Source organism: Belonocnema kinseyi, chromosome 7 (assembly GCF_010883055.1).
Source record: "Belonocnema kinseyi isolate 2016_QV_RU_SX_M_011 chromosome 7, B_treatae_v1, whole genome shotgun sequence".
In the NCBI taxonomy this organism is placed as follows: Eukaryota; Metazoa; Arthropoda; class Insecta; order Hymenoptera; family Cynipidae; genus Belonocnema; species Belonocnema kinseyi.
The window spans coordinates 100,665,370-100,678,861 of NC_046663.1; the positions used below are offsets into that span (position 1 = coordinate 100,665,370).

General features: G+C 31.6%; 1 protein-coding gene across 2 annotated transcripts in view; it reads right to left on the bottom strand.

The window, feature by feature from the left end:
* LOC117177506 (thyrotroph embryonic factor) overlaps positions 1-13,492 on the bottom strand; it is a 371,804-nt gene that overhangs the window by 132,606 nt on the left and 225,706 nt on the right. Inside the window, exon 2 of one of the 2 annotated variants that reach the window (XM_033368255.1) lies at positions 7,603-7,632. The exons of the other annotated variant lie outside the window; for it this stretch is intronic. Within the exon in view, the coding sequence (XP_033224146.1) occupies positions 7,603-7,632 (30 nt within the window). The remainder of the gene's footprint in view (positions 1-7,602; positions 7,633-13,492) is intronic. 2 annotated transcript variants of the gene reach the window in all.

Sequence of the window (13,492 nt, forward strand, 5' to 3'; positions counted from 1 at the left end):
TAATAGAAATTAAAAGCTTGAAATGTAAAATCTAAATACCTGCTCAAATTGCATTTGAATAAAACTGCGTTTTTAAGTGGCTCAGTATTCTCACATCAAATAATTGGAGTTTTTAAGTAGTAAATACTGCACATATCAGCAACAGGCAAGCTGTGTCCACAATGGTTGTACGGGAGCGAGTAGAAATTGAAAGCTGACAAAAAAACGATAATAAGACTCTGCAAACTTAATTTTCTTCGCCCTAATGATCACATTGACGATGCGAGTGTACAGTACACATAACACACATATGCACATCAGATACTGCAGTCTGTTCTAGACAGCCTCGCAAGTCAGTAATCGACAAACAACCAAAATTTTCTCATTTTCATAAAATCAATCTTTCCAGGTTCAATATTTTTATTATTTATTGTTTCATATTTTTGATTTAACTTCCAAAAGAAACAAACAAAACTCATTATAGTAAAAAATCGAGAATAATGAAAATATTACTGAATGTATCAGAATTTCGAATGAACTTACAAAAACAGGCGATATACTAGTTTTTAAAATTAGCTTACATTTTTTTGATTTTTTATCTAAGCCGGTTTTGAAATGAACTTGTTCAAGGCATTTAAGGAAAAAGTCAAATGAAGTCTATAAAGAGAATCCAAATTAAAAAAAAAATTAAAGGTAAACGCATTAACCCCCAAAAATATTGTCATCGAGAGAAAAATTTTAAATATGCAAAAAATAGGGTGGCCGAAAAACTTCATTTTCGAAATTCCCTGACTTTTCTCTGTCCAATTTTTTTTTTCTCTGTCCATACATTTTTAAAGACCAGCATTTTTATCCTGTAACACTGTTAAAATATAATCTTTTATAAATGGCATGAAACAATTTCAGATTTAAACTTAAAATTTTCAAACCTATATATTTTAGTCAAAAAATATGACTTTCCTACTGTAAAAAATGAATTTTCAATTCAAAAGGACGATTTTCATTAAAACAATTAAAACTTCTACCAAAAAAGATAACTTTTAACAAAGGAATTCAATTTTCAACCTTCAAAGAAAATATCTCAAAGAAATAGTCGAATTAAAAAAAAGCATTAAACTTTAACCAAAAAGTTAAAATTCCAATCAAATAATAGAATTTTTAGAAGAAGATTCAATTTTCAACCAAAAAGATAACTTTTTAACAAATTATTTGAGTGTTCAAGAAAATAATTGAAGTTTTAACAATGCAGCTGAATTTCTAATCCAATACTTTAATTTTCTACCTGAGAAAGGGTCAATTTTCAACCAAATAGTGGAATTTTCAAATAAAAAAGATTAAACTTCAGTCATAAACAGATTTATTTTTAACCGAAAAGATGCATTTATAATCAGATAGTTGAACTTTAAAACCGAAAAAACGAATTATTAGAAGACGGTTGAATTTTCAACAAAAAAATAAATTCACAGCGAAAATGTCATAGTTATTATTTTTTTTAAAGAAAACACTTGAATTTGCAACTTGAGTTCAATTTTTAACAAAATAATTAAATTTAAAAAAAATAGTTAATTTTTAAACAAATAATAGAATTTTCAACCTAGAAAGATGAATGATTAGAAAAAAAGTAAAAGTTGACATTTCAACCAAAAAAGATGTAATTTTTACCAAAAGAGATCAGTTTTGAAACCATCCAAATTGTTCAACTTTCAACTCAAAAAGCTAATTTTCTGTAAACAGTTGAATTTTTCACAATAATATGAATTTTGCAGAAAAAGTTCATTTTCAAAAAATAGTTGCTTTTTAACAAAAAATGATAAATTTTCATATCAGGAAGTTGAGTTTTCTTTAAAAAAGAGTCATTTTTTACTAACAAAGATAAATTGTAGTCCAAAACGTAAAAGTTACATTTTCAGTTTAAAAAATTAATTTTAAACCAAACAAAAAAGGATTTTCAACAAAATAGTTCATTTTTCAACCAAAGGGAGAAGCCTTCAACAAAACAAAATGTCTAACATAGTAGTTCAACTTCTACTCGTGTAGTTGAATTTTCAATTAAAAAAGATCAATTTTAAGCAAGTAGTTGAATTTTCAACCAAAGATAAATTTCCAACTAAAATAATAAATTTTCAAGTGAAAAAGTTGAATTTTCAGTTAAAAAATTTTAACTGACCAATTTTTCGTTTTCCCTGACCATTAATATTGAAAGACCAGAATATTAATCTTGTGATATTTTTAGCATAGAATTTTTAATAAACGGAATAACACAATTTCCAAATACAAATTTATTATCTTTGGCAGTTGAATCAAGTGCTTATTTCACTAGTCTACAAATTTTAAAAAATTGTGTACATTTATTGAAGTTATATGTTTCAAATGCATTTTGGCATGTTAAACTTGAAAACCACATTGACAAATTTTTCTATGGATTCGTTTTTGAAATTTTGTATGTTTATCTTCATCCAAAAAAATTACATATTTTTAATATTTCGTTCCATTGCACCTAAACTATCAAATCGCTTAGGGAAAAATGACACAAATATTCGTTGGAGATACGATGATCTTCTTATTTGATGCCCTTTGCAATCAGATTGGTCGTTTCTAACTTCAGATTCAGATTAGATTAGAAAAATATAGGCGAACTAAATATACAAAATGACTGGAAACTGATGTTATAGAAACTCCCTGACTTTTGCAAGATTTTTTAAATTCCTGAATTTTCCCAGATTTCCAGGTTTTCCCTGACCTACGGCCACCTTGGTTAAAAAAATGTTGATAAAATTTACGTATAGTATGAAATAAAGAAATATATTCTGACGTAAGTGTAACGCATTCTACCGATTTAATGTATTTTACTGCTCTAGGTCAACTCTTTTCTCCAGGACGTACCCCTGACATATTGACGACAGATATCCGAGAGAGGTAAGTAAGATTCTGTGTATTAGCGATCACAATACCGATACTGCAAACCAGAGAAGAAATACAAAGACATGACAGGATGTGACGTTACAAGGCTGGATCACTCCCCCTCCCTCTCTCCTTTTTCTGTCACTCATGTAAAAACATCGTGCATGTGTTTATTCAGCGCAACTCCCTTTCGTATGAACGCACACATACTATGAAAATTTGCCTTTGCAAATCTAATATATAAATCAAGTGGATTGATAAGTATCAAACCAAGAAGGAAACCCATTTTCTGGGGTCGAAAATTGTTTGCAGTTGAACGGTTCCTGTCAACGAATAAAAACTGACTATTTCAGCTCATTCCGATACCTAGTTTATTTTGTGGACGATAAAAAACACGGTACAACAACATTTGACAAATTCAAGCATCGCGCAGCGAACAAATTATGGTACGCGGAAGAAAAATTTACATTCACTTTCGCTAGAATCTCATAGTAAAGCCTCATATTATAGTCGCCCAAACGAAAAAAAAGTATACAAAATTTTCGGTTTCAATGAGTCACATTCCAAATTTGTTTTCCATATATTGATATTCGTTAACTTAAGAAAGAAAGAAAGAAAGAAACAAAGAAAGAACTGTAAAAGTTTATCGGAGTAAAAGCAAATAAATCGATTAAAGAAACTGTAGTGAATTACTGAGAAATAAGCCTATCTGAAAAATGTGTGGGACTCAACTCTTTGAACATTTTAGGACATACAAATAAATTTATTCTTTGGTCATAGATCAAAGTTGAATGTATTACTAATTTTTTAAATATTGTTGAATGACCAGCTTTAAACATGGGAAAAAACAATTTTTTCAAAAAGTTGCCGAAAATAAACTAGGTATCAGGATGAGCCGTTGAAAAGCAAAAAAAAAAATTTAACCCCAGAACATTTTTTTTCTATGTACTTAATTCGGATACTTACCAATCCAGCCTCGTATATGTCAATTTTTGCACTTAATATTATAGTGTTCTATTCTTAGTGCTCTTATTTTTTCACGTAACTGAATTTTCAATGGTAAATTATTGGAAATTTAGAGAGAATAATTCTAACGTAATGTGAAGTTAAAAAAAAATTATGCTGTGTAATCTAATAATATCGAGGAGTATATTTAAGTGCAACTTCATTTTCTCTTATTGAAATTACAAATTATCTCAGACTTCTAGATTAAAAATCTTGTCAAATCTTACAAAAAAACATTTTTTTATGAATAAAGTTTAATACTTACGAAAAATAATCATTTGAACGATTTCAGCCATACAAAAATTGCGTTAAAAATTAAAAACAGCAGACTTGTTGACATCATTATAGCAGTCCTATTTTGATTCTTAAAATCTTACATTAAAGTTCAACGCTCAACATTTTCAAATACATATATAGTTCGGAAATTCATACAAAGATAAAATATTGAAATTTCGTTTTTTTTTCATTTGAACTTTTCTTATAAAATTTTTGATATGCTTGACGATATTCATTTAAAATTTTTAAATTTGCGCTTGAAAATACTTGGAACTAAAATTTGCTTGATGATGAATGTTTCAATCTGAAACTGTTTAATTTAGCACCAAGTGAACTAGTTAAAAAAATTAATTTTTATAGAACACAGAAAAAAGTAAAGTTAAATTTTTTTGCATGTAAAATTTCCCGTTGTTAAACTTTACACGCTATTTGGCGAAAGTTGATCATACGATGGAATAAATTCTGGCGTCTGCTACGTCCTTAACAGTAATAAGAAAGCGGCAAAATATGAGTAAATTCGAGATTTACATATTTAAAATAACTTTTCGCTTACTTCATTATTATGTTTTTAATAATTATGCTTGTCGAAAACCAATTAAAATGTATTTTTTGTGAATGAAAATAAAGATCTTGACACGACAACTATCTTCTGTTTTTGAACAAAACGAAAAATAGGAATCGAATTAATTTTAAGGTTGAAGCATTAATGGGATTTATAATACGATGGATGAGTTGTAACTTTGATTTATTTTAGAATAAAAATGAGTTTAAATATTAATAATGAAAAATGAATCCTAATATAAAAGTATATTCTAAATTTTTCTTTAAAAAATAGTTTCATCAATAAAATTTTAGGACGGAAATTCCTATCTCACAACTTGTGAACTATGGTTAAGATCATATTTAATATGGCGACTTTTCAGCTGGGTGTCAAATGATTTATTTTCAGTCCCGAAAAATATATTTTCATTCGTCCGAGATAGGTGCAATAATTGAAAAATGAGATTGCAATAATTGCAATGTTTTTAGAACTCCCTTTCCTGATTTCTAAATCGATTTCAGGCATAGTTCCATGTTATTCGCACTGCGGTCAACTACATAGCAGAGGACGGTTTTTCACTGAAAAATTATTCCGAGAGAGTTTAAAAACTCGGAATTATCTCAGTTTCATGTAAAGTTTGATTGATTAGGATAATTTCTATTGGAGCGAATCTTTCAACTTAAATCGACGCAAACTTTATCTTTTGTTTGTTCTATGAAGTCATGACAATGACCACATCGTATATCTATAATAGGTAAAAAAAATACCTTCAATGTTTGTAATCTTATTGACTTTTCCACCTAGCCAGGTGAGCCGGAGTTCACCACCGGCGCAGTACTGGCTCAGTACTGCCCACCAGTACAGACAGCCGGTGGTTCGCCCAGTACTGACAGAAAGTTGGCTGCACGACCGGGGCGACACTATGCCAGTAATACAAAAATAGACTTAAAAAAAAGACCACAAATGTTGTCAGGGTGTTTTGAAATTTCGAGAAATTGACTATACAATTGAGGTGAAACATTTTTTTTTTACTTTTTTAAGGAAAATATTCTAAGTTCCACCTCCATGAAAAATTTTAAATGTTCAGCAAAATTACATTGGATGTATGTCTGAATTGTTGTAGAATAGTTCTAATACACCTAAAAACCAAAACGTTACACGAAGGTTTAAAGAACTTTTAAAATGGTCTAAAATGCGAACAAATAAAATATTACACGAAGAAAAATTGTAGTCGATTAAAACTATTTATTTAATAATTATTTCATTGATATTCCTGTTAGAAGTTCGTGTATTTTACATTCACATAACGTCGTATAATAATAAATAATTAGAAAAAGAGAGCTCAAAATTTGGTACTTGAATTTTTCTGAACTGTAGCTTATGAGGATGCCTTTTTCACCAAGTTTTAACTTGTCGGTTTAGCGCTGTGGTTAGCACTCCCGACTGCTAGGCGATGAAATTTTATTTGTAATATAATGTTTAAAAATGTTATACATGTATTCATTCTAAGCAGTGCCATTAACAAGTACTGACAAAATACTCGCAGTCAATTATTATGTATTTTTTAAATACCTTTTTTGTTATATCTTTAGATTATAGAAATAGTGGGTGTTAAAATTAAACAAATAGTTTCAAAATTATATTTTTTTAATTATAAATAATATTTGGACGATATGCAGTCGTATGGTGATGAATGGATGGTCTTTAAAACAATTAAATAATTTTTTATTATTTTTAAAATTAATTCCGGCATTTTCGTACGCCAGCGTACGTGCCTTGCTGGCGCGTCAGTACCACCAAGCATTACAAGCTAGTACTGGCACAGTACTGGCCCAGTACAGCCGGCCAGTACTGGAACTCCGGCAGGCTGTACAGGGCCAGTACTTGGCCGGTGGTGTATTTCCACCTGGGTATTTCAGTAGTTTTCTATAATTGAACAAAAAACTATTTCATCATATTTTTTATCAAACTATGGACTACACGGAAAAATAAATAATATTGACTAAAGAAAATATCGTCACGAATACGGTCAATATACAATAGTTTCCTTATCTGAGAAAATCTTTTCTGTCTTAAGAAAATGTACAAGATTGAAGAAACTTTATTTTTCTGTATGTAAGTAGATTTTTTGAAACCAAAATTTCCGTGTGTCATGGAAATAATGTATCGTCCATATTCGTACCGATATCTTCTTGATTCTATGCTTATTTTTTCCAAGTAGTAGTTTACTAGAACGACAGCTTTATGCTGGAAGTGTCATGAAATTGGTTTGAGTTTGTAATTAGTGTAATAGTGAAAGCAAACAAGCTATTATACTTCCATCGTAAAACTGTCGCTATGCTCATAGTGATTGTAAATTCATGCGTCGTGATACTATTTCTCTATCCAGTTTCTTGTAGGATTTTTCAGTGGCGCGCAAAGTTTGAAAATTATTATTGCATTTCACTATTAAAAAAAATCTACTGATGCAAAACTTGTACTGAAAACTACTTTCTATATTCATTTTCAATAGGATCTTTAAAATTATAACAATCTCTTCCACGAAAATGTGGCATATTTTATCAATTAGACTTATACCAGTAAATTCAGTAGATAACAAATTTAATATTCCATTGACAGAATTGAAACATTTTCATGTTGCAAAAGTATATTATAAGTATTTTCCTGACTAAGAAACTTGAAAATAAAACCTGAGAATCATGCATTATTATTGAAAATTTTCATTATTTATTAACTTTTCTTCATGGGAAGGGTGAAAGCGACACAACCAAAAAGGGGGAAAATGATGGCACGCTTGTGACTCAAAACGTGCTAGGGTTTAATTTGGTTAAAAATCCGTACCGTTTTGGTGGAGCTTCTATGGCAAAATCAGAAAAGATGAACTGTCGCTGGACACTTACCCTTCAGAGAGGATGTTATCATGGGGTCACCTGAAAATGATAAAAGTATAATATTTCGTAATTTGAACAACAAAGCATAACATGGTATAAATTATAATTCTACTAAATCATTGGCGGAAAAACCCCAGCATTAAATAAAATTAATACTTCACAGAATACTCGACAACAGAAAACTATAACAAATAAATAATCGTTTTTCTAGGAAAATATTTGTTCTTTCATATAATTTCAAATTAAAGTCAAAAACACATTTTTTGAAAGTAGAGCACAAAAAAAATGTAAGAATCCATTTCCTGCAGTATATTTTTCTTTGGAGTAAAGAAAAAATGGCGACATATTTTAGTTTCGAAATATTGATCCGTAAAATAATTGCTATAGAATTTGCAGCGTAGCTGTTTTTATTTATTGGATTTAAATTCTTTACCTCAAAATTTGGTTACGGATTTACAAAATGAAATTGCTAAATTTTAAACTTTTTCCAATCTGTAAATTTTAAAGCTTTTATCATAAAACTTTCAAATGCTCATAATTTTTTGCCTAAATTCTTTATTTTTCGAGAATCGAAATAGTTTATACTTAAAAGCTGTAACTTGAAACAAGAGTTCGATTCTCTTTTAAAAACACGGTTATATATTGCACGCTTCAACATTTGAAATCGTTCATTTTTAAGGGCGGAGTAGGGTCTTGTCACTTTCGAAAAATCGATTATTTTCTTTGTACTTTATTATAGAACATTGAAAAAATGTTGTGTCAAAATTTTAAGTGATTCGGTGAAAAATTCTCTCAACTATTGACCTTTAAGTCTCTGCCTCTTCGACGCAAGAGGCGCGCAAAAACACGTTGTTCGTTCGGTCGAGCAGTAATTTTGTAATAATGCTCACCAGAATTTTCTGTAAATTTTGATGCAGGAAATGTACTTCATGCAGCTCAAATCGCTGTCTCAGTTTAAGTTAAAAAAATAAATTTTCCCCTTTACTTTTTCAAAGTTTAAACCTTTAAATGCGTTTTACCGGAAACTAACATTTTCCAAGTCGGTGCAAACTCTAAATCAAAAACCACTGCAACGATTCTTTTCAAATTTTGTATTTTGTAACACTAGAAATAAAAAATAAAAAAAAGACGTAGGGGGTAAGAAAAACGGATGTTTTAAGGAAATTTGATAAAAAGAGATATTTCGGGTTGCAATACTGTAAAACTACGAATTTTGCCAACGTTCCGTGAACATTGCAGTTCACTCTTTCATGGCTGAACTGAAACTGAGGTATCAGATTATTTTGTTCTGATGTATAATCTCTACGATCCCTGCGATTGGTCAGAGCGCCTCACCGTGGGAACTGGTCGAACCTGATTGGCCAATCAAGTCTTTTTTTACATCCGGGAGGACGTAAAGCCAAATCGAATTGGTATGACATTCATTGTTCCTATTGAGGTTATTGGGGTATTTTAAGATTTCGATTGCATCTCTATGTTTTCTTGGAAAGATATTGTGTGTTTTTGCAATGACTGTTTTGTCAAATAAATTGTTATGTCCTGTTTCGATATGATGTTCAGCTAGTGCTGATTGCGTGAAATGTTTTAGCCTGACTTAAATCTCATGTTCCTTTATACGTTGGCTCACCGCTCTCTCGGTTTCTCCAATATAGACTTTGCCACAAGAACAAGGGATTTTATATACTCTTGGATCACTGAGGGGTGCCTTTTTATCTTTCGGGTTATTTAGTATTTGTCCTATTTTCGCAAGTGGCTTAAGGGGGTCACCCCGCGTGACGGCCCCTTTTTATTACCATTTTTTTACGAACGATAACAAGAAATTGTGCAGGTTTGAACCCAAAATTTTTATTATCATGCGTATGGCGTCACTCCGAAGACACCCATGTAAAAAAAGTGTGTTCATGGCCGGCATGATTCTGGGCGAACGGCTTATTCTATATCAATAAACCAAACCGCATTTTAATCTGTGAAGCTGTGGCTATCGCCTGAACTAGGATATTTTAAAAACATGAAAATTGAATAGTTGACATGGTTTTGAACTTTTTTCAAATTTCATGATTTTTTTCGATTATTTCCTTATGAAAAAAAAACTGTTCGGAATTCTTTAATTATCCTAGTTCAGTCGATGTAACTTTCCAATAACTTCTAATATTGGAATATCACTTCACCAGCATATTCTACACATGTGTAGGAATGAATTTAGGCAACAAAAAAATCGATTTTTTCGACCGGACACACGGGGTGACCCCCTTAAATATGGTTTGGATCTTGTGATTGTTGATAATTTTGTCTATTTGTTCTGTGACACATTGGATGTAGGGTAGCGTGGTAGTCGTTTTTCTCCCTCTTTCGTAGGTTGTGTAGACTTGTTTTTTTTAAATTGTGTTCTTTTAATTCGTTTACCAATTTGTTTGTTTGTGTAATCGTTCTGTATTAGGATTTGTTTTAAGTTTTGTGATTCCTTTTGTAAATTATCTTTATCTGTTATGGCGACAGCTCTGTATACAAGGGAGTTGATGACAGATTGTTCTTGAGATGGGCGATGGTGTTAGGAAGCATGTAGGTATCTTACTGTATTGGTGGGTTTTGTGTTAACATTATGTTCTAATGTGTTATCAGATCTTTTGTAAACTAATACGTCCAAAAAAGACAATTTCCCGTTCTGTTCAATTTCCATGGTGAACTGGATATTAGGATGTAATCGATTGATGAAATCGAAAAACTTATTTAGTTCATCTCGTCCATGTCGCCAGATGACAAAAGTGTCATCAGCAGAACGGAACCCAAATTCCGGTTTAAACTTGGATTACTTCATTTTATTTTCTATAAATGTTCCATAAAGATGTTAGCTATTACAGGTGAGATTGGGGATCCCATTGCTGTCCCTGGGGTTTGTTCATAGAATTCGTCATTGAAAGAGAAGTAAGTATTATTGAGACAGTGTTCTATCAAAAGTATGAGGTCGGAAGGGAAGTTTGTAAAAGATTTAATAATATTAATTGTATCAGAGATTGGTACATTCGTGAGAGAGACACTATGTCGAAACACACTATGATTTTTTGGGGTTGAATGATTTCCTGTAAAAGGATTTAGTTTTGTAGCGAGAAAGCGTGCTAGGTTGTCAGTTGGTGAGTTTATTGCGCTGACAATCGGTCTGAGTGGAATGTTATCTTTGTGGATTTTTGGGAGCCCGTAAAGTCTTGGAGAGATAGGATTAGTAGGTATTAATTTAGATATTGTTTGCCTGTGAAGTTTAGAGTCTTTGAGAAGGGTTTTTGTTTTACTGTCTATTGTTTTTGGCAAACACCATAATTTGTTATGGCAAACACGACTACGGATACAGTAAAAAACATCTAAAGGACGTAATTTTGCAGTAGCTCCCTCCGAAATCCCGAAAGAAGAAATCATCAGCAATTTAGAATCCACAATATATACCCTTTCACTCCAAAAAGTGAATGACATACTACGTAGGACGGCCAACATTTTACGCCAAGCTCAAGTTCCCTCCTTAAATTTAACAAAACAAGAAAAAACCACAATTAAAGAACTCAATCGGAATAAATACATTATAATTTTACTCGCAGACAAAGGCGGCACAACAGTAAAAATGAATAAAGAAGACTATAAAAACAAAATCATGGACCTTCTAACTGACGATAAATATATAAATCTTAAAAAGGACCCTACAAAAACAACAGGCAGTAAAACAAAAACCCTTCTCCAAAACTCTAAACTTCACAGATAAACAATATCTAAATTAATGCCTACTAATCCCATGTATCCAAGACTTCACGACGGGCTCCCAAAAATCCAAACAGATAACATTCCACTGAGACCGATCGTCAGCGCAATAAACTCAGCAACTTGCAACCTAGCATGCTTTCTCGCTACAAAACTTAATCCTTATACAGGAAATTCTACCACTGACGTCCAAACGATAGAACAGATTCACATTCAACCCCAAGATATCATAGTGAGTTTCGACATAGTATGTCTATTTACGATTGTACCAATCTCGGATGCAATTGATATTATTAAATCTTTTACATACTTCCTTTCCAAGCTCATACCTTTGATAGAACTCTGTCTCAACAATACTTATTTTTCTTTCAATAACCAATTCTACAAATAAACCTCAAGGGCAGCAATGGGATCTCCAATCTCTCCTGTAATAGCTAAAATCTTTATGGAAAATCTACAGAAAATAAAATCAACCAATCCAAGTTTAAACCGGAATTTTGATTCCGTTATGCTGATGACACTTTTGTCATCTGGGGACATGGACGAGATGAACTCAACAATCAAAACAGCCAAACCATATTTAAACCACCTGCGAGAATAGGACAACTACTAAATAACACCAAAGACAAAAAGGTGCCCCTCAATAATTCAGAAGTATAAAAGTCTATATTGGAGAAACCGAGAGAGCGGTGAGCCAACGTATAAAGGAACATGAGAGTAAAATAAGACTAAAACATTTCACGCAATCCGTACTAGCTGAACATCATATCGAAACAGGACAAAAGATTTTATTTGACAAAACAACAGTAATTACAAAAACATACAATATTTTTCTAAGAAAACATAGAATAGCAATCGAAATTTTAAAACACCCTACTAACATCAATAGAGACAATGGATATAATACTAATCCGATTTCGCTTTCCGTCCTCTCGGATTAAAAAAAAAAAGACTTGACTGCCCAATCAGGTTCGACCAGTCCCCACGGTGAGGCGCTCTGGCCAATCACAGGCATCGTAGAGATTATACATAAGAAACAAATAACCTGATACCTCAGTTTCAGGTCAGTCCTGGAGAAGTGAACTGCAATATTCACGAAACATCGGCAAGATTCGTAATTTTGCACGAGTGGAACCCGCTATATCTTTTATTATCAAAATGAATAATCGCGAAAGCATTAAAATCTATTATTAATCAAATTTCTTTGGTTTTCGATAATTCTACGATAAGCTACAGTTGGCACCGCAAATCATCTTTTTGAAAAGGTGCCCTCGATAAAGCTCCGTCACCGGATTAATTAAAAATATTTTTAAATAAAACTTTGACAAAATGTTCTCCGAATGATGCTTTGTACTTTGTAAAATATGCAAATAAATTTACTTTAACCATATCTCTAAAAAAATCCTTTAAAAAGTATTTTTTTTTCACCCACTAGACTCTATTCTCTCCTTAACACTTAATTATTATATATTTAATCTTATATGCCTTCAATTAAAAGTATTTGAATTGCGACAGCATTTTAAAATTTAAATTTTTCGCCTTCTTATATCAAAATGAAATCTTTCACCCTCATAATGTTTAACGAAAAAATACTTCGAATTTTGATTAATAAAAATTAAGATGATTTATTATATGTTCTAATCTGAAATATATTTGTTTAAATATTTGATACAATTGTCAATAGTGGCACTAATCAGTTTTGAAACAGGTCAGACGAAGAGCTTCAGTACAACAAAAACATTTTGGGCGGGACAAATAAACATATTTTGAAAATTTTTTAACGTTTTGATATTATTTTACATTTTCTCCTCAATTTCACTGGAACCTGGAATAAAGAACGGTTTCTTACATGACCTACTCTGGCCTTCATCTTAAGTCCAAGCGTAAGCCGTTAGAGCCGTGTAAATCTTTTTCAGTTGGAATACATAATATTACGCACTAGACGCGCACTAGACGCGCAACTATCTTTGTCACCATGCTGCATGTGTTCACGCATGGCTGAGCAAGCCTCTTTTGATCCGGCGGCCTCCTCTCTCACCATGAAAATGTTGGGCCATCAGTTGTGGGTCCGGATGCAATAAGGGCACATAAAATTTTTTCGTGCGAAAACGAAGTCCCCTGGAGGCTTTAGAAAAAATTTTCGAATTTTAATTTTCAA